Source organism: Strix aluco, chromosome 5 (genome assembly GCF_031877795.1).
Source record: "Strix aluco isolate bStrAlu1 chromosome 5, bStrAlu1.hap1, whole genome shotgun sequence".
Classification (NCBI taxonomy): Eukaryota; Metazoa; Chordata; class Aves; order Strigiformes; family Strigidae; genus Strix; species Strix aluco.
The window spans coordinates 82,572,559-82,594,952 of NC_133935.1; the positions used below are offsets into that span (position 1 = coordinate 82,572,559).

The 22,394-nt window shown below is 38.5% G+C and overlaps 1 protein-coding gene across 11 annotated transcripts in view; it reads right to left on the bottom strand.

Moving 5' to 3' along the window:
* Nucleotides 1-377: 377 nt before the first annotated feature.
* The window catches only part of CELF2 (CUGBP Elav-like family member 2), a 386,251-nt gene continuing 364,234 nt past the window's right edge, over nt 378-22,394 (bottom strand). For 6 of the 11 annotated variants that reach the window (XM_074828029.1, XM_074828025.1, XM_074828031.1 and 3 more), the window contains 3 exons: nt 16,940-17,137; nt 13,203-13,346; nt 378-8,774 (listed from right to left, as the gene is read on the bottom strand). In XM_074828029.1, the coding sequence (XP_074684130.1) occupies nt 8,647-8,774; nt 13,203-13,346; nt 16,940-17,137 (470 nt within the window). In that variant the 3' untranslated portion in view covers nt 378-8,646. The remainder of the gene's footprint in view (nt 8,775-13,202; nt 13,347-16,939; nt 17,138-22,394) is intronic. The other 5 variants (XM_074828028.1, XM_074828027.1, XM_074828033.1 and 2 more) reach the window with 2 other exon arrangements.

The window sequence follows — 22,394 nt, forward strand, 5'->3', positions numbered from 1 at the left end:
CATTGTCTGTGGAAGTAATATAGTATTGTTTCATTATGTTTTCTGATTCATATATTTTAGCTATTTCTTAGTTTTAGAGCAAAAGCAAGAACATTTGCTTTTGCAAATACAGAAAAAGACAGAAATTTATGCATTTTAGTATCTTTTGCTGCAAGTCATTGAATGGTAAGACTTTTTCTCCCCACACACTTCAGTAAGCCTAATTTTCAAGGTCTCCTTTATTAATGAAATATCAAGCGAATTATATAACATTTACCTGGGCATGGTTAAAGACCATGTACCCAGTAAGATTTCATATAACAAAAAGCGCCCAACCCTAGAAACATGGCTTTGTTTCTTTTCCATTTAATGCTCATAAAATTTTACAGACAACAGAATCCTTTCTTAAGCTTTATTTAAGAAATCGAATACTATTATAGTTCAATATATATAAGACACATCCAGTATTGTGTTCCTGATAGCAAGTGCATAGATTTTGTTAAGATATCATTTTTATATTTTAAATTTTTTTTTTTTTATTTGTTACTCAGTAGCATGTTTCATGATCACACGAAGGGATATTCCCAGTGATTTTGCTAAGAGCATGAGAGAAAAAACAGAACACAGCAAAGTAGTGAAACTACAACAGAGATGAGGAACAAAAACGATCAGGCAAACTATCAGTACAGTCGATTCCTGATAAGTGAATAATCTGATTGCTTGGTCACAATGCTTTATTCACTTATCAGGAATGATTCACACTACATTTTGTTAAACTGTTTTCCTTAGCCTAATACCTAAGAGTCACACTGGGCAAAGGCACACACACTCTGGCAGGCTATTCTTTAATCAGCAAGTCTTGTGACAGTTTGGTAATTTCCCATGGCGATACACATATAGCTAACAAAGAGACATTTTGCTAACACTGCAAGGTGCCTTACATAATTGAAATTAAAAGCATGCATTTAAGCAGGACAAACTGTTCAGCTGCATTGCTTTAAGGAACTCATTTTTCCCCATTGTTGAAATAAAAAAAAAAAAAAGAAAAACCTGTATCTTTCAGCCCTGAGTATTTAAAAGAAACCCAACTGCAGTATAAGTCTTTTTTTCTGTTGTATTTTTGGAAGAAAAGACCCTCCACAAAGCTCTAGTTTCTTTCCTAAGACCAAGTTTGGAGAAAAAAAAAGGAAAACAAAAAAGAAAACATCCAAAACATCCACAGAAACCTAAAAATCCCAGAGACCAATTCTGATTCATCATTCATGCAAGTCAAGACTTACTCAACTGAATCCACTGGTGTCAAAATTATCCAAATCGGGATCATAAATTCTATAGAGATGTCAGAGACCCAGGATATAGTCTGACCTCGGTTTCTGCTTTCCTGCCTGGGCTGCCCACTATAGGCTTCTCTGGTTTTAGATTAAACTTAGAGTTGCTTGGACCCCTGACCTCTGACAACAGACCCTGCAAGACGACATTTCAGCTTGTTTGGGACTCCATTCATCACTTATTTGCCTTTCATGGAAACAGAAAAGTGAAAAAAGCAAAAAAAAGAAAGTTTTTTAAAAAATATATTGAGCAATAACAACCAGGCCAACTCATGAGCCACCAGAAAATTTCAAAACTCTTCCAAATGCAGGAGCCAATGTTGCTGCTGACACCACACGGAAACACCCAGTGCGCCATGACCTCGTAAGACATTACTTGAGGGGGGGGTGTGTGTGTTTGTGTGTGTGAGCCAAAGCCAGAGTGCCAGAAAGACCAGGGGAGAGGAGACAAGAGGGAGGAGTGTCGTTTGGGTCTCATAAGAGCACTTCTAAGTGGTCTTCGATTCCTGAGCATCACAGAAAGTGGGACAAAGGAAAGGGACAGGGGCGTATGGCTTGAATTCCAGAGAGCACTCGCCAGTGCTGCTCTCTCCTCCTTGGGTTTGGTTTGGTTGGATTTGTTTATTTTTTTCCCCCTCTCCGAATTGTAAGGTTTGTATCTGCGATCAGACAGAGGAGAGAAGAGAGACTTTTTGTAAACCAGAACAACATAGATTTTTTTTCTTTTGCAGCTTTTATTTCATTGTGGTAGACACCAGTTGGGGGAGAGCAGAGAGATTCTCATGAGGAGGAAAAACTTATAGGAAATGAAAGAATAAAAAAAGCTAAAAGCCAACTGTAAAAGATAATAAGAAAAAAAGCGCTATGGTATTTCTTTTGTCCCTTTTGAGATTTGTGTAATAGTATTAGCCAATGCTGAGAATGATCTGCTTTGTAAGCCCACAGCAAAAATATCACCCATTTGAACAACAGGGGATCTTTTTGCCATCTTTTTTGGTTTGTTTTTTTTTTTTTTTTTTTACTTCCACTGGCTTTAATAGAAAGTCTTCCTGTGCTCACTTGGATTTTATTTTATTTTTTTAATTATTATATGTATAACTGCACATAACAAGCTCGATCACCTGGTAGGCTTTTGCAGGCTCTCACAGCCCTAGTTAAGATGTGATTAGTTTCTAAGGAGAGTTTGACTAACACCATATGCCATCAGATTACTGTGCAGTTTGGAAGAAATCCCAAGGCTATATCCTCCTTTTCTTGAACGTTTCATACGCTTCTGCGAAGTAGCGGCAGAGTATTATTTTTTTTTTTTTAACGACTAGGAAGAATTGATCTCCATAATCCGCATTTTCCAGACTGACTGAAATGTCACAGCAAAAAAACCCTTTTCAGGTGGCTTCTGTGTGTTTGTGTGCAGAAGCTTTTGCAGTTAGAAGGCTAACAAAAGCTACCTTCAATATGACTTTGCAGGAAACTCATTTAAAATGCTTCCTGCTCAGATTATCCAAGTGATAAGGCATGACTAGGGGGAGGAAGAGAGAAAAAAAAAATCAAAGAAACCATAACATGTCTAAAATATACAAATCCTCTTTTGCCCCCCAATCAGATATTCACTTAGGTGGAATCGACTGTATCTTTTGTACACAACCAACAAATAGAGAAAAAAAAAAACAGGCACGTGAAACAGTGAGGTGTGTAGATGTATTACCAACACAGAATGACCACCAACAATACAACACACAAAGTAGAGAGACAAGTATTAGGAAAATGGTTTAATATTGGAGACAGAAGCAAAAAACTGCATCACACAATAACATACGTTACAAAAATAAGTCTGACTGTTTCAACTACACGGTTATGTTCACAATGAGGACAGAAGAATCAGAAAAAACTCTGATCTAAACAGCAAAAAAGCAAACCCCTAACGTTTTAACTAATACATTTATCCACGCAAAGTGACCGAGTACTCCTAATTCTAATTACCTTATTGTGTAACTGCACGATACAGAATAAAAAGTGAAACTTACCGCTTTTGTTAAGACAAAATTCTAAACACTAGATATAAGCAAAGGGAAAAAAAGAAATCAAGCCAAAGTTTTGAATTCTCTAAACAAAACCAACTCTCTTTCTACCGTCCAGAAATCAAACTTGAAAATCAGTCATGATCGAGGGGGCCCACAAGAGTAAGCCACAAAAATTTCCATTTGTTTTTTAATCTCCAGTATAAAAAGTTCCACTGGTACAAAATGCATAAGTACAATCAAGTTGTAGAAATAGGAAAGCCTGCTTTTTTTTTTCTTTTTTTTTGTTCTTTTTTTTTTTTTGGCTCAAATTCCATCAAACAACAAAATCCAAATGCATCAATAAAACAGAAACAATACTCAAATGGTCTTACAGTTTCCACTAGATTGCATTAACTTTGGCTTTTCTCAGACAATACTTAAAAACTAGTTTGTAATTCTAAACAAAATGATAGTATTATTAATCTACAAACAACAATTCTCACAGCACAAAAAAAACACAAATACATAGGTTTGTTTTTTTTTTTTTTTTGTATGACATTATCCAAAAAGGTAATGAAACTACAGGATATTTTTTCCTTTTGTTAATTAGCACTTAAGATAATAAAAACAGAAACAGTAAAATGATTCCAGAGTAGCACAAGCCAAGGAACTGTAACCCCTATGGTGAAAGAAAGATGAACTTGTTACTCCTTTGAGGACTGCCATTTCATCGCAATTAGCTAATTTGTTTGAAAAAACAACTAGTCTAGTCTTTTGATTAGAATTTTGTAAAGCAATTTCCCTTGTTTTTCTTCCTCTCTTATTAGGCCCTTGCACCCTTGCAGCTTTTTCCTTTCAATATTTTGAAAGAGAACTGGTAGATAATTTGTCTCCAAGGAGGTGTATGTTTGGGTTTTTGGTTTAGTACGTGATTTTTATTTTATTTTTTTAAATCTTATTTCAAGATGGACACTGTTCTCGGCAATGACCCATCTCAGTTGCCTGAAAGTACAGAAACATTCCTCCTCTCCCACTGCTAAGCCAATGTCCCATATAGAGTAATTCTGGGCAGCCTGATGCCGAGTTACACTGCCTGAGGACCAAAGGCATCACCGCTCTAACTGGACTGGTAAACCCGCAGAACACACACTAGGGCATCTAAAAAAGCTTTGGAAATTTATATGGTGGGTACAACAAGAAAAATTAGTGAAACAGTCTAAACAATCCAAATGATGATCTCATATTATATATATATGTACATATATATAATATAACGTACGTGAGATGATACTTTGAATACGCAAAATTGCTGCAAGTAGTACAAAATAGCCCTCAAAGGGTGTAGGAAGGCCCCAGCAGTAGTAAAAATGTGAGAAAAGTATAGATCATTTATTTATAAGTGCATGTGCTATAAGAAGGAAACTTTTTTGCATCACTAGAGGCTAGTCCTTTCCATCCCAGGGCTCTACATAAAGAAGCATTTAAGTTGGGGATGAGAGACAAGAGTGCACCAGCTGATGTTGTTCATATAGGGCTTCATTTTGAATTTTAGGCGGCTTTGAATATAATCAGATAGAAATAGGAAGTGGAAGAAGGTATGGCACTTTATCATCAGTAGCAGGTACTGCTGCTCACACGCATCAGATTGGCAATGGATTCTCTATACCGGTAGCAAAGAACCAAATCTGGTTGTTGGTCACTACTTGTGCGGTAGAAATGCAATCTAATCAGACTTACAAGGCAGTGAAAAGGGCTACCAGCATCTTTTTTCTGGTTCCTTACACAGAGCTTCCTCCAGCAAACACCCACATCAGTCACATATATATTCCCATGGACTACTTGTACGAGTAAAGTTACTCCTCTCTATACGAGTGTCTGCAGGAGTAAGCCAATATATTGCCGTTACAAATAATGGCAGATAACACCAAACATTACAGTGTATGTAAACTTTATCCATAAAAAGTAGTTTAACTGCAGTGCACATTGAATTTTCACCCAGGAAGATCTAGTGCATCTGATTTAAGCAAAAGTTCATTTATTTAAATTACAAAAATATTTTTTTTTTCTCCTCAAGGTTTTCAAATGGTGGATTAACCACTCCTGTCTGGGAGTGGCTCACACAATAGATAATTAAAGAATTGTTTTCTTTTTCTTTTATTTTATTAATACTGAATAGCATATTCCAGCAGCATATTAAAAGCTCTTTAAGAAAAGACAAAATCCCCAAAATCTAAAAAGGAAAACCACAAGTTAATTACTGTTTTAAATAATTTTAGTTATAGATACAGAAGAAATTTAGACAGCAGTAAAATATTTTTGTCCTTCAGATCTGCCCTGTGCATTGTTCTGATTTCAACCATGTATTAAATAAACCACAAAAAACTAAGTATATATATATTTATAGATATAGATATATATATAAAAATAAACAGCAAAATGGTGAATGTATAAAAGGTATTAACACTCAAGACAGCTCTGGGTGGAAAGGGTTAAAAGTTCAAAACTTTCTCACCTTAGAGGTTTCCATACAATATGAAGAAAATACATAGTGAGGTTTGCTTTCACAGCATTGATGTGTGCAGAGTGGTTAAAAAAGTGAAACATGGGCACTTATACAATGTTTTACAAAAAACATCAAAGAGAAATAACAAACAATAACAATTTCAGGCAACAAGACCACAGGATAGCAAGTTAACAAACTTTTTAACCTCTTTTTTCTTTAAATATTAGGGATTTATACAAAACACATAATAAAATACCCATGTTATCAAATTACTTCACACAAGAAACACACTGAAGCTCTAGGAAGAAAGTACCTTTGGAATTTGGCACTATAGTTTCACTGATTTTTTTTTTTCTTTAAAAGAAAAACCGATCACATTTTGCTGAACACAAACACATCTAAATTGTTCACAATAAAAAAATGACATCAATGCGTCACAAGCCAACACAAACTTATTCTGGAATATTTTTTCATTTTTCACATGAAATTATTTTTTTTTAAGCAAACAACTTTTTTTTTTTTTGTGTTTTTTTGAATCTTGTTTTTGTTCTTGTTGTTCAAGTAAACCAATTTTAAACTTGTCTTTTATAAACATAGAACACTTAAGACCATAAGACTCATGATGAAACCACAACTTAATTCACAGAAGCACCAACGTAACACATTTTACAGTAACCTTTCTTCTGTACATTGAAACAGTATAAAATATAGGTAATTTCATGTGCATTAAACCATGGATTGTCTAACTGTGAGTCAGTTCAGCAAAAGGTGACACAAGTAGGTAGCATTTGCCCTAAAACAGGGTAAATATTTTCTTATACTAATCTACAAAAAGTGGTTCTATATATATACTTTAATGAGAAAGTGAGCCACCTAAAATGGCCTTATCAAAAAACTTTACACTGCCTGAAAAATGTAAAAACTATTACAGACCTCTAGAGACTTAAAATCAGACAGTTTTATTTCTCAAACTGTTTTGGAAGTAGTCTGTTAGAAACCAACATTCTGTGCCTCTGGACACATATTGCTATTGTCACCAGTGACCAGGCAGAATGCCAATCCCTGTATAATACTTTCAAGTCTGTTTTTTTTTTATTTTTTTTTTTACGAAATGAAAAAAAAACCAAAACAAAAAACCCAAACAAAAAAACCCAAAGGAAAAAAGAAAACCAAAAAAAGGAAAGAAAGAAAAAACATTTTGCCACAGGTTGTTTTTAAATCCTATCATTAATTTATCTAATAATAAATTTCAGTCTTGCATGAATGCAGCAATGTTTTTTCACATTGACTTCCCAGAATTCATAGCTAGATGAGGTCACATGCAAATTTCAAAGGTCAAACTAGATCAAAGGTCAGTAGGAGAACCAAATATGATGTGAGGTCAGAAAGACATCAGAAACAATGACGGGACGATGAAACTTTTTTTTTTTTGAGACGCCACAGGGACATGCTAGGCAAACGATGGGCTAACGGGCATGGAGATGTCTAGGGAAAAAACAAGGAAGAGGAAAAAAAGTTACATAGAATCTATGCAGCACAAACAAAATCACTTTTATGGGTGCAGGAGAAAACTAATGCAAATCTTTTATCAGTAGAGTCTATGAGCCGTTCACATAATTTGCATTAACTTACAATACTTGTCAACAAGAGCACAATGGAACCCCAAAAGAATCCATCTGAAAGGAGTCAGAGAGAATGGATTCCTCTTTGGGGAGAAAAGAGAGGAAAGAACCAGTTTCTACAAATGTAACAGAAAGGTAAGGGGAGGGGGAAAAAAAAGGTCAGACAACTGAACTTTAAACTAGGTAATGGAAACTACGAACAAAATAACCAGACAAATACAAACAAGAGGATAAAAGCATGAACTGTAAAGGGTGTAGGGTTCAACAGTGAAAAAGCGCCCATTCTTGGCACAATTACTCTAGAGACTACTTCAAAGGATCTAGCTAGCATAGAGAGCTGCTCTTTAGGTATCCAATAAGTTAACAATAGGCAATAAATAACTTCCATTATTTCTGAGGCAGTAAAAATTTTGTATAAAAATAGAAATGCTTTTTACAAATAAAATTTACAGGCCTGTGGCTTTCTTTTTTTATTATTATTAAATTTATCTCTCAAGAAACATCAAGTATTGTCACTCATTTTATTTTATTTTTTTATTTTAAACCCTGTAGCTTTAGAAACAGATCTCTAAATCTTTTTTACATTAATCCTTTCCAAAAAAACAAGAACTTAAAAAAAAGTGAAATATAAAGACGACCAGTGTAAAATCAGACTAATATATAACAATACGTTGATTTGAACTGAAAAAAAAAATCAAATCTTCTCAAAAAACAAGTTGATGTAGTGGAAAGACTTGTTTCAATTTGTGTTGCAAAATAAGTGCTTCAACTGGCATGAGGCCATTTTGTTTAACCTATAAACTGCTGGTGCCACCCTGGTAAAATACGTTCCATCCATAGAAAACAACTTTTATTGTGTGCTAATGGCACCAGGGTTCACAGAGTTAAATTGCACATTTTTTTTTTTTTGTGTGTGTGTGTGTGTGTGTGTGTTGCTTTGAATTTCAAGACATTTATTTTTGTTTTTAAAAAGGAGATAAATTATGCTGCAAAACAAAATACAGTAACACAACTCAGTAATTACTTGGCAAGGAAATGGGAGCCAAGTGTAATAAGGACAAGTGGGGAAATGGAAGTGGTAACTGTAAAAATAACTGTCTCTTGGTGAAGGTTGGCTCTATGTTCTTTCTTAACCCCCCTGCAGAGGACAGGTTTGCTCATGGGACTTACCCTAAGAAAGCTAAAATAAGAGCAGTAAGCATCTGGGGTTAAGATCAGTAAGGTTTGCTGTCATTTTTGGAGCGTTTCAGCTGAACCTTCAAGCGTTTCATGCCAATCTGAAAGCCGTTCATAGCCTGGATAGCAGCTTGTGCAGAGACTGGATTGTCATAGCTAACAAAACCTACGAGACACAGAACGGAGGCGGGAGAGAAAGCGAACTGTAGGTTAGAACAAATGTCAGAAGGCGTTTTGTTAGGATTTTATTATTACTGTTTATTTGACACATTTACCTCACTTTCAATTAGTTCTTTGATCACACTTCGTATCCCATTTCCTCTCCAGTTTCCTTTGCCTTCCCCTTTACCTTCACAATATTTCTTTACTAGCTGGGATGCAGTTGGCCAGTTTTGGTGCAATGCAGTTTCCAATCTGTTGTTTATCTACCTACCTTAGAGACTGACGATATTTATTACTGTGACACTTTTCAGTGTAATATCTACATACCTCCCAGTCTATTAGGAAGTACTATTAGGCCAGTCTGCAGATGTGAAGCTGAAACAGAAAGCCTGGTTACAGAAACAAAACCCAAACGTAGCGACACCTATACGCATTTGCACACCTGAATGTGAGTTCACGTGCACTGGTTCTGTGTGAGACAAAACCCTCGTCTCTTTGGGCTTAGCCTAGGACAGTTGCAGTATTAATATTTTGTATTTTTCAGCTCCTTCCAGTTCAAGATCTCAAGGTACATTAAATGTTAATTAATTCAGCCTCTTGCTCCCCAAAGGGGTATGCAAGCATCAAAATTAAGCAGCATTGTAAAGACAATGGCAGGGCTTGATGAGAACTCCAGATCTTCTGCTCCTCGGTTGCGAGCGCTAACTAGGGGGATAATGCTTGCTCGGGTAATTCAGAATGGCTGGCCTGGCTCAGCTTTCTTTTTCCCGGGAGACTAAAAATGCTCTGTTCATAATGGACTCAAATCTCCCTGATTCTGGAAGCTCAAAATTCATTTTCATATGTGGGCCTCCCACTTGTAATTGCAAAGCTCGCCTAACTGCTGCTCTGCCTCAGCTCTGGCTAATTACTACTGTATTCAGCCTGCTATTATGCATCTGCTTTGAAATGCTCCCTCTTCTTTCCACTTGAATTTGCCTTAACACATATCACTTCACTCTGTTAAAGCATGGATCCCACACACTTTGTTTTCAGTCCTAACACACAGGCTTCTCAGTGCCTCTCTTCTACCAGCTTGCTTCATTTGTGCTTAGTGCCTGCATACTTTTCTGATTCATAACCTCTTTATACCATCACTTTAACCTGTTCTTTTATGTCTCTTGCTTACCTTGCACTGCTGCCCTCTTCCATCTTCAGTGTCAGAATTATACACTTTCCCCATTGTAAAGAAAAAACCCCTCTTATCAAGTTATCTGGTCCTTGTCCAGCTGCTCTCCATAGACCATCCCTATGGTTTCACCTTAAATCAACTTCACCAAACTATTTAACTTAAGACTCTTCCCTGACAATTGAGGCTAACTTCTGTTCCTTCCATTCAAAACCACCTCTCATTTAAATCTCTGCAGACCTTCTCCTGGCTAACGCCAATATATTCTATTCATGTTGTTGTCTGGTTGATTATTTGTTACCTCCTTAAGGGATAATAAATGTTCCTCCATAGCTTTCTTGGTTTTAGAAACTCTTGTCACTTCTTCGCTTTCTCCACTAGATCATTTCATCTTAATATTACTGCCATATCCTGAGGAGCTTCATCACTCTCTTCCTTTCTTTCTTTCCCCTATTTTCTTCTAGAGGATCTTACCTGTTGACATGACTCCACCGATGTCATTGGGTCCTCCCTCCCCTCCCTTACTTTTACATCTCTCACTTCTGTTATTCTAAGGTTTATGAAAGGTGAGAGCTAAGCTTGAAGAGTGAAACCCTTTGTCTACTGAATCAACTAGAGCTCATGAGAACTCATGGAAGAGCACTTCTAGGCATAAACAGACTGTCCTGTCATCCTCATCACCATTTAATCTTTTGAGCATTCATTTGAGGTGGACAAGAAAGCAAATAATGCTAAAGTCCATTTTCTGTAAAGAAAAGTATTTTTTCATTTTCAGAGGCAGTGTTACCTAAAAGTTCATCATTGTGTATCACTACCCTGCAACGCATTCAGAATGCACCTTCCCTTCCCAATTCTGCCAGTGGACAGCCTTGGACAATATTTTCACTTTTCTGGTGTTCTCCCTGTCCTCATCTGTAAATTGACCTCCACCTTCTTTAGGCAGGAGACTGGAAACTCCAGAGTAGAAAGCACCAGGCATGTGCAAAACATCATTACTGTTATTATTACAAGGGAAAAAAAAAGACCAAACCAACCAAACAAAAATACCATACCCAAACTGTACCAAGAGCAATGACCACTAATGATACAGGAGAGAAATGACGCACTATTGTGCTAGTTTGGGGTTGGAGGACAGAGAAAAAATAAAGCTTTTAAAAAAACAAATATGGGATCAAAACAACAAATATACAGTTCTTGCTAATAAAGCTGAGGAGGTACGTACAGAGTATGCTAGTATGTTAAACTAGCAGGATTAATTCTGGCTTTGTCTGTGATTAGCAGCATCACCAAGTAGTCACCTACTGAATCAGAAAATCTTAACCTCCTCTGCCACTGCAGTTCTTTTTGTTTTTAAAGCAGAACTCTCTCACTGGTGGCAGAATATCTGGGGAGGAAGAATGAGAAATTGAAATGTTAGTGAAAGCTGACTAGAGCCAAAAAGACAGAGGACTCCTCCATCCGTTGGGTGTTGCCCCCCCCATTTTCCCTCAAATAAGATAACCTTGGTGCATCACTCTAAGTTAGGTAGTTGTGTCACATAAATCCAGACAAATGTGTAAGTAGGTAATCTAAAAGGAAACCCAAAAAAGAAAGCGTGGGAAGTGAGCTCATGATTTGAGTCGCCTGCCCAAACTAATCTACATTCTTTCAGTAGTCACCACAATTGTTGCATTCTGATTAAAGTAGCTTGATTTGACATTTCTTCAAGATTCCTGGACACCTCAACAAGGATTTTGTCACCCCAACATACTAACTGAACTAGCTCCAGATCAATAGGGAGCCCATTCCAATTCCACTTTTCAAATTTGCTACAGTTTCAGGGGCTGTTTTAACCCATTGCAGAAACATGCTGGACTATATTAGTCTAGATATAAACAACTTTTTGTAAAGCTTAAAGAAGTGAATGCTTCAAAATTGAAATGAAAGACTATGGAAAAATGTAGAATGAATGTCACAGCCTTTCTCTGAACCAAATGAACTTTCCAAGTGTACTAAGGGCTCTTCAGGTGAAAAACACTCAGATTGTGGGAAGGCTTGAATTTAAGTCCAGTAGGTATTTCTGAGTAAGTTGAATTCTCCTCCTGTTTGGGTACTGTCTGTTTAGATAAATTATAACCTTTTCAAGAGAGATTAAAGCCCAACAGCTGTGGGGTCCCTGAATGGCCCTGGTGGAGCCAAATCCTTAGACAAACGCATTTTAACAAAACCTAGATTTTAAAAAAAGTAATGATATGCAAGCTAAGAAATCATGGGGACACTTCAGAATTAAGGGATGGTGCTGGGCAAAGAGCAGCACAAAGGAGTTTTGGAAACTAGGGGTTGTCTGGACTCGTTACTCTTTTGTCATACATACAGTTGCATTCCTTTACTCCGGGAAAGAATTGTCGCTTTTATGGAAGCTCCCATATAAAACTTATCTTTAAGAGATTCTTTCCTCTTCCTAGAGCCTCCTCATGCCTTGCATAAGACCACAATTATTAGACCAATGCTTTAACAGATTGCCACTCGCTTACATTCTGTACTCCACTCCATCAAAGCACTGAACTGGTGCATCTATGCTATTCAAAAGACATCAGCCCACTTAATCAACCCTAGAACTTGTTTTATACCAACATATCATCTTCTCCTCTGTCATGATCTAATTTACTGGCAGCTCAAAGTGTTCTCTGGGAAGCCTGACACTCATCTTTTAAGGCTCCTTTCATACCTGCCCTGAGGTAAGGGGAGATGCTACCTTACATAACATACTGGAGCCTGCCTGCAACAGCTGGAGCTGCATATCTAGACATCAACTGTCTGTAAAGCATTCTGAACTACATGTACACACCATTCAATCACTAATTGCAAAATCTTGTACTTAATTCAGAAGAAAGAAATTCCTGTGATGTAGAAGTAATGGGTTAAACATAGAGCATTTTTAAGTGGCTTAGCTATACAATAGAGAATAATTAGGTATCCATAATAAGGCAGTTTAATAGTATACTAAATGACATTCCCCCACATAGGGTGTAATTAGTTTCATGTACTTGACACATTCATGCGAGATGTCAGACTGGAAGATTATTATTGGTTTTTCATAGCCAATTTTTAGTTAGAACTAGTTTGTCTGTCCTTCTTCCCGCTTATTTGAGGATTAGCAGTCCATTATTTTTGGAATGAGATTCCAGTATGACATTTCTCACATTGCCATTAATTTTCTTTCCTGGCCCCTTTTCAGTACAGTGCATGTGGTTTTTACTATTCGATTTATTAAATGTGACATACCAAAGCACTTGCTCAGATTGGTCTGTTTGTCAATGAAGACTTTAGCAGAGATAACATTTCCAAAAGGCATGAACATCTGCAGAATGTCCTGATCTCCAAACTCCTGGGGGAGGTGGTAAATAAAGAGGTTTGCCCCTTCTGGACCTTTAGGAAAACAAAACAAAACAGAAGTATGAAAACAGCTATTACAAGTGCTATATTTAATCTATTTTTCCATAATACTTACTGAAGGTGATGGTCAGAAAGCATTTCACTTTCCAACTTTGAAGGAACAAAAGCAAATGGATCATCAAAGGAACAGAGCTGAAATGCAGCTCTTTAGAGCACCCTATCTTGAAAAGTGTTTACCTGATAACTCTACTACAGAAGAAGTTAAACTGCAGCCTCTTTCTTCAATTCACACGAGTGCCTTTCGGTATAATTAAGGTTAGGAAAACAGGTACACAACGTATTACTCTCTCACACTACCCCAAGAACTGCACAATGAGCTCTCTGCTGCCTCAAACACCTGCATGGGTTTGTTGGTTTAATTCTAGTTGTGGGAATGTGGTGGTGTGCTCCCTCCTGCCCCCAACCTGCCTACTCAAGTGACAACCACCAGGTTGTAATGGCTGCGTCTGGACGTGATGGCTGCATCCCGCTCAAAGTGGATTTGGGAGAGACAGATAACACCACAGTAGTCAAGGGTTAATTTGAACAACACGTCAACCTAACCACAGTGCTGGCCAATGTCTGACTCAAGCCAAATCTGGAAGAAACTAACACCCGCAGTCGGTATGTAAATATGACTGCAAGTCAATTATCTTACTCCATAATTAGTGGACAGCCCAGGGCCCACTGAGCTCTCCTGCAAGGCAGTGGGCAGCATGCCAAATCTCCCCTTGAGTAGGGATGCCTCTTAAGGTTACTCCTCGAGGCTGAGAGAGTCTTTGCCTCAACAGATTCTCAGTAAGTGATTAATAGCATGTTAAATATTGAAATAAATATTGAAATATGAAAGTGATAGAAAGGATTGATTGTGCACATATAATCCTTTAGACATAAGGTGTTGACCAAGTCTAGTTCTAAGTCTGGATCCAGCCACACCTGAAATCCCCTCTGAGAAGGAGTTTAGAATGCAAGGGAGTCCATTCTGAACCTCATGACCAAACGGGAGGGTGTCCCTGAGAGTTTTGTCTGACCCTGTCCTCTATGCAGTTAATAATCAAGTGTACCTTGCTATCAAATCTTAAACCACCATCAAATTTACCATCAAACTTTGTTAAATCGCTGTTTTACGTCAATAAACATATTGCTACATCTCTCTTATGAGTGAAGTGTGTCACTCCATCTGCAACAAGGAGCTTATGGAAATGTAATGAGCTGACCTCAGATTGAGTATCACAGATATAAACTCAAAGGGCAGGAAACGGTGGAGGTGGGAATAAAAAGGATAAGAGAAAGCAAATCTTGTGACTTGGAAATCAGGGAAGTCTGAGAGAGAAAGATACTCAGAATTAAATTTGTATTGACTCATTTCAAAATGACAGGTTTTTTTTTTTTAAAAAAAAATTCAAATTCCCCATAGAAAGCTCTGTCTCCTGGAAGAAACTTTGCAAAGTAAGTAGTTTTAAAAAGTTCAAAATAAAGTAGTTGAGTTGAAATTAAAGTGGCTTTAGACAAAGCTGAGTTTGCAAAGGAAGATGCAAACTCAAAGGTGCTTTGAATATTTTTCTTACAGCCAAAATTTGAGATACACATTATTAGTGCTGTTGGTTTAAACACTCATCCTAGTACCAATAGGTTATTTTTTCCCCTAGCTCCATTTCTCCTTTACAACAACATACTGGAATTGAGCAAAGGATGCCTGAAAAAACATGATGGATGATGGAGTTAGACATGTGGCCTTCCCATGCAGAAATCAGGAGCATAAGAGTTACCATTTCTGGTAAAAACATCTAGAATAACTTGTTTAAGTATTCCCTTGCTTAATGGAACCTAAGTATGCCTCTGACGTGATGTCCTTGGTTTTCTGGAGAGGAAGAGGAACGTGTGCATCAGATTTCTGGAGTACCTTCTGCAACAGTCACAAAGCCTCACCTCTCCCGTACAGAAGAACCAGGCTGGCTCTCTCAGCCTGAGGGAAAAGGTTGCTATGTTTGCCCAAAAGGAGGGGATAAATGGTTAGAAAATAAAGTGTTTTTAAAAAGAAAAGCATTTTTTTTGGTTGAAAAAAAAAGGGGAAAAAATTGGCCACCTGGAACATATTTCTTCTTACTGCAAGTAAACTATCTTGTCCAGAAAATAATATTTCTTAAAATAGTATGAAAAAAATTATTAAACAATAGTTTAGAGCATATGCATGAGGCAGTTCACTGTGCTTCAGCATTTAATATTTATATAGCATTTTTCTCTGGTAGATGTTTATCCTCAGCCACTCCAGACTCTTCACCATTCCATCAGAAATCATGTTAAGAGACCAAACATAGTTGTCAGTGTTCAGTGATGGAATTTACTCACTTTAACTTAACCCCTTACTAACAGAAACAAGACATATAACAAAAAAGACTGTTTTTTAAAAGGAACACTGCCAATTCATCATCATAAAAAGTAAGCTTACACTTGATATGAATGTTCATAAACATAAAAAAATTAAAATAGCTAGGAAAAAAATCAAACTGCCCTCTGATATGTATCTTACAATGACACCAAATAAACACTTTCTCGCGTCAAATGGTCTGTTATCACTGACCAAAGTGAGTGAGATGAAAGAAAAATGCAGAGAACATGAAAAAATGAAGGGAAAAAAGTCAATTAAACCCCCCCCCCTTCATTTTAAATAATCCAAGCTGTTAGCAGTAAATGAAGTAAAGAATTCAGAGAAAATATACATTTTAACTCCAGTGTCCCTCTACAATAGCCAGCTGGGGGAATGCCAGATTTGTCTTCCTAGGAAACACTTCCCATAACAGTACAAGATACTATTTTAAAACAGAATAAAAAAAATTCTCTTGAGGATATTACACTAGGTTTATTTCCAAAGCTTAGCCCTGGCAAGAACAGTAGTGACAACTTAGACACAATCTTACAAAGCATGCAATATTTTCCTGTCCTAGAATTAGCTGGAAATTAGGATGAGGGAAAGCAATGGAAAAAGAAGAAACAACCCCCCAAAATGTCTGGGAAGTGTGCAGGGGAACGGAAGAGGGGAAAAGGGTAACCTCATTTTCCTAAACATCTTGTAATTAGTATTCATTTATTCTTAGCAGTAACTTCCTGAGGTTTATTTGCTGTTGGCGCGGGGAGAGGGGGGCAATCATTCACTTAGTTGCTTCCCCACAAGACCCACAATTAAGCAAAGAACCACTCAAAGCGAAAACGGATCTTGTCATTAACTCAAAATCTTAAACCTAATCAGATTAACTCCATTATCGCAGAAAATGGAAACCAGAAGAGATTGGCACCCATAAAGGGATGAATCTTGTTACTAGTGCCTTTTTACGTGGCAGTTGGTAAATGCTTTTATATATGAGAGGATGGTCAGCAAAGTCTAACTTGAAGGACAGATGGTTAAAAAATGAATTACATTAGAGGTTAAAGAAAGTAACAATATGAAACAAGCGAAAAAAAAAATCAATGATTAAGTGACTCGAGGTCCTTTGTTAAGCCGTGAAGAAACAAGCCCACGACGCCGCTTTTGTTTGGCCGTAGGCAGTTTGCTTGGCGTGGGGCTTGCTCTGCTGGTGGCGGGCGCTTACCTTCCTTCTGGCTGCCCGCAGCGCTTTGCTGCTGCAACAAGCTCTGACTGTACAACGTCGGCAGCGCGGCGGCAGCGTACTGCTGGATTCCTGAGTAGGCCTGGGTGAGCGCGTCCATCGTGCCGGCCGTACCGTTCGTCAAGCCTGTTGCGCCGAGTCCTCCGTTCAGGGCCGCCATACCTGAGAGCATTTGAGCAACTTTACAAAAAACCCAACAATAGAGAAAAGAAATTGCACTTGTTCATTAGTGCTTTCCGAAAGTCGTTGGTATTATATGACACTGACAACGACAGCAGTGCATGCAGCTCGGCACTTCACCGAATGGGACTGAAAACAAATAAACACGACTTTGGCATCAGGATCACTTTAGCACAAGGGTTGCACAGTCAAACGGACTCACATGCAGCCTGCTACTGGCAAGTACTAGAGCTCAGTGCTCCTGAAAGCCTCTCTGCCCACCCTCCTCGACACTCGTGCTTCTCCTGAGGGTATCTGAAGCTGGGAGGGTGGGACCTATTTGACCTGTAGCCTTGCAAGCTGGTCACTGGCAAAAAGCAGTCTGCGAGGAAACCCATGTTTTTTAACCAGGGTCTTTAGCTACAGGCCATGACCACACCATATCAGAAATGCTTTGCTTAGAGTTAGCAGAGAACCCCAATTAACAGCATTTTGAAACAACCCTCTGTACAATTATGCGCTTTGTCCCTTAGGTTTGTGGTAAGAAGATGGACTGCGATGCTCTGTGCTTCCACCCTCTTCCAGTTACTGCAGAAGAGATGCACAGCACTGGCACAGGTTTCCCAGAGAAGCTGTGGCTGCCCCCTCCCTGGAAGGGTTCAAGGCCAGGTTGGACGGGGCTTTGAGCAACCTGGGCTAGTGGAAAGTGTCCCTGCCCATGGCAGGGGGGTGGACTAGATGATCTTTATGGTCCCTTCCAACCCAAACCATTCTGTGATTCGATGATTCTATGATCTAGAGTGACTAAAAGTGCTTCATCCAGACTAGGCACCTTTCATGAAGAAATAAAAGCATTTGGTTCTAGCAACATCCTTCTTCTCACTGGAAGCAGAGTCGATTCATTTTTTTTTTCTTTAAAGCAATCCTACATCCTGATATATAACAGATTAATTTAACTGGGATGACTGCCAAAGAGCAAATTTCAGACTGGATTGCTAGCTGTGCGGAAAATGGCATCCCTCACCTGTGCAAACAGTATGGTCTGCAAAAGAAGTTTTAATACTCTGACTCGATGATGGACAAACTCCTGGGCTACAGCCTCTTTCCATTGGTTCTATTCCTCATCATGGCTCCTAAATAAGCCACATTGAAGTTGACAGTGTTAACACTTATTTTTATCAGAAATTCCAGAAAAAATGAATTTTCTGCTAGAGCTACAGTCTCTTTGGAAGCTAAAGGGGCAGCAGAGTTCAGAGTCCTGCTCGTTGCCCACACGTCCGACTTGTGTCAACTGGAGTAGTAAGTGCTCATCAGGACTGAGAGTTAGGGCATGTTTTCTGCACAACTAGCTACCCCATGCTCCCCAGTTTTTAGGTGAACAACTCGCAAACAACTTAAAAGGGCTTAATCAGGCTCCTTGAGGTACAGCAGATCAGTCACCAGAAAAATGGGGCACCCAGAACCACCAGTGACCATTTCTTAGACATTGACTGTGTAGTGTTTTGGTTGGCAAAATGGTGGGTGAAGAGGTGACTGATGGAGGACAATGAAGAGAAAGAGAGGGTTTAATTTCAGAGCACTAATAAGGGGTGATATGTAAATTGGAGAAAAGTGAGGAAATTAAGCAGAGGACAGTTTATAGTGAATTAACAATGAAATCTATTAGACTGGGAAACAATCTTCAAGGAAAGTGGCATAAACCTTATCACATGAGTAATTTAGAAATAAAAAGAATACTGCAGGGAATACTGCATTGACAGAGGAGGATAAAGATGCTGACCTACTAGTTTTCTTCCACCTCTTATGTAGATTTGAAAAGTGTATTCCTATGAGTCTCTGATAATCAGGACAATTGCTCAAGTGGCACCTTTCTGGCTCTGCCAGAGTCTGTGCCAATTAAGAGAATTGTACTGCATAAATTATACCTTTTGATATTACTATAATTTGTGTGACTAAACACTTGACAGAGATGTGATATTCTTAGCCTTTCCTTAATAAAATGTCTCGCACTTTGAAGATTTCTCTTTCCCCTCCACCCCACTTCAGAGCATCATTGTATCCTGATAGGAGGTACTTGCTGCCACTACTTTGAATAAAAACCTCTGTCAGAGCACAACAGAGCCATATATTTGTTGTATAATGTTTCCAGTTACAAAAAAACCCCTTGCAAACCAAGATAGCTTGTGAAGCAGCTTATATCTAAAAGACAGGACATTTGGAAAACGAAGATTCAGAACCACCCCCCCACCCCCCCCAATGATACTAAATAATAATTATTACTATTATTATTCTTATTTGATCCTGAGTCTGACCTTAACCTGCTCTGATGTTTTCATACTTAGGTTTGTGTCATTGGTTGCCTGGCTGTACACACAGTACGGGTTAAAGTAAAGGCTCCTGATAAAGCAGCAGGACAATCTCCTTTTATTATAGTGTTGAAATAACTTGATAATAGAGGAAGCATTAGGATAACATGTTATCTTTCGTTAGTCATCAGCCTATTAGATAAACATGCTTTGTGTTGCAGTGGGTAGCATCCTCCCTCTTCTTTCACCCAGAATCAATAGCCCCTTCCCACCAAATGATTTCAGATTAGCAAACAGCCAGACAGCTCCGGCTCACCGCACTGCTTCTGGGAAGGGCATGGCTACTGCTACTGCAGTGCACGTGTCTCAATACACTTCCCTCCTGAGCAAAACATCTGCAGAAAGCTCTCAACATTTTTTCCATTCTCTCTTTTTACATTTTAATGAAATCTACAAGGTCCAGCTGCAGTTACACATGTCTGCCATCTCTTTATTATCTCTACCAATGCACCTCAGTCTGATATTGAACTCTGGTCCCTTCCTCACTTCTGTGAAATAACCTTTTGGAGTCTCTCGTCTATGGTCTTCTACTTTTTTGAGTTACTCTACATAATACAGAAGTGACAATACTTGGCAAGTGCAAAGGTCTCTCAAAGTGCTTTCCAAGGACCTTCAAATCTGTCACAAATAGTTTTATCTCCATTTTACAGATGTAAATATGGAGGCAGAAAGGCTAAGTGACTGCCCTGGGTTCACACACAAATATTGTGTCATAACTGTCCAGTATCCTGAATCCATGGTCTTCTTTCTTAATTGCAAAGAATCTCTTCCTCCCTCTTTGTTAATTTTTCCTCATTATTCATATTATTTTTGTTCGCTATACTATTTAAATTTACATGCCCAAAGGAGACAGTCTAATGTTTTGTCATTTAAGGTTTCAGATGCTTCAAACAGAACTGAGGGAAGACTGGCTGAATACCCACATGTACGTACAACTGTTGCCAAACCTTTGGAGACAGTTAAACCATACTCCATACCATACTCCACTTCCTTTAATTTTTACGATCTCTAGACATCTTTCTACAATGCTTCTCTCTACAATGAGAGCACTATCAGTCTCCACAGCCCAGCTTCTTTTTCATGGACCCAGCCAGGATCCAGAAAACAGATAAAAATCTCCTAGTGAGCTCATCCTGGAAGATGTTCTCCTTGTGATTCTCACATGCAAAGCAGGACATGGCTTCAACAGAAGAGCACCTCTTCCAACACCTCTATGTAAATCAATGTCCAAGCCCAGTGCCACCTTCTGATTAATTCTGGGTTAAGCTCTTGACTTTTGTTTTGGATCGCTCTTGTTAATTCCCCAATTAGAAGCATGTCACTCAATTCTAACCTCTCTGCACAATTACTTCAGGAACCTCTATGACCAATGAATGTTTTTACTGGAGTGCTTATGACCACGGCATAGTGCGAAACATCAGACTCACTGAACGTGAGGTTTCCCAAAGGCAAACTCCTAGGCAGGTGTGAGTGTGAATGACTGGATCGGACATGGTCACTAGGAAGAGCACTGGCTCATCACTAAAATAGACAGGGGAGGTGGTTGTAATTTGAACAAAGCTTTGCTATCATTAGCATCACAAGTACCTGAAACTGATAACCAGTGTCACCCTTTTGGGAGAAACAGTGCCACAACACTGTGTTGTGCTGTGGGGAAGCAGTTTCCCCTCTTTAGATCTCTCTCATATACGTATATACATAGACAGACATAGCCACATACATTTTGTAAGTGCTATACACATACAGATATTCTAGGCACACACACTCTCTGTGTCCATAAAAACATCCATGAAGAAGATTTGGGACTGAAGTCACTGTTGGCACAAGTCCATGGAAGCAACAGTGGCTTAGAACAAGCTGAAATTTGGTACTAGTGTGCGAATACCTCATTAATACTTTAAATAACACATGCAGATAAGCTTGCACACACATCACCTCAAAAATACTTGCTGAGAAAACATAAACTCTCTGTTTGTCAAGACCTCATAGGTGATTCATTCTTGCTCGGTCTTGATGAAGTGGACATTATCTTGGAGTGCTCCATTATGCCTGGGTTCTTAGTACTTGTGGGAGGGAAGGAGTGGGATGCCATACTCTGCTCTTGATATTGTGACTTCTTATAAACCAAATATAGCACAACGACCGTTTATCAGGAAAGGACATTTAATGATTTCTTACTTATGCAGGGTAGCTCTCTTACTATGAGGGCTCATGAGAGGAGATGTTAGCTTTTCATGCATGCCATTTTCAGTGGCTTGCTTTAATACTAATGCAATAATAAGAAAGGAAACTAACATCGGCCATTTGGGGACCCAATATTTTTCTTAAGTTGCTCTTGAGTCATACTTACTATGAGGTTGTTTGTGTGAAATATGCATGTCCTTGCCAGAAGCAAGACCTGTTTTACACAAGACCCCATGCAATCACTCAACATTGCTACATGGACATCCATAAGCCCCCTTCCTTCCCAACTCCCAACAATGACAACCAGAGATCACAGAACAAAAAGATTGGGTGAGCAGCCAAGTAACAGTGACAAAAAAGACATCATGCAGAGCATCAGAGTGAGCAAGAGATACTGAGGAGGACATCCATTCCTGGGGGTACATTATGATAGGTCATGGACTGGCAATGACCAAATAGATTCCTTGCATTGCAAAAGAAAATGCAAGGAGCAACAGCAGCTAAAAAAAAGGGAGGGGGGAAAATGCAGCTGGACAAATCTCTTCCATTGCAGGCAAAGGTGAAGTCATCATATAGCAGAAACAATAAAAAAAAAAATCCTCCTTCTTCAGGAAAATCTTGACCAAGGCTAAGAACAAGGAAGAATGTTCTAACAACTACTGGCATCTACAAGCTGGAGATGCCAGGGTTTGTTTAAGATGTCATAGGACAGATGTACATGCTCTGGT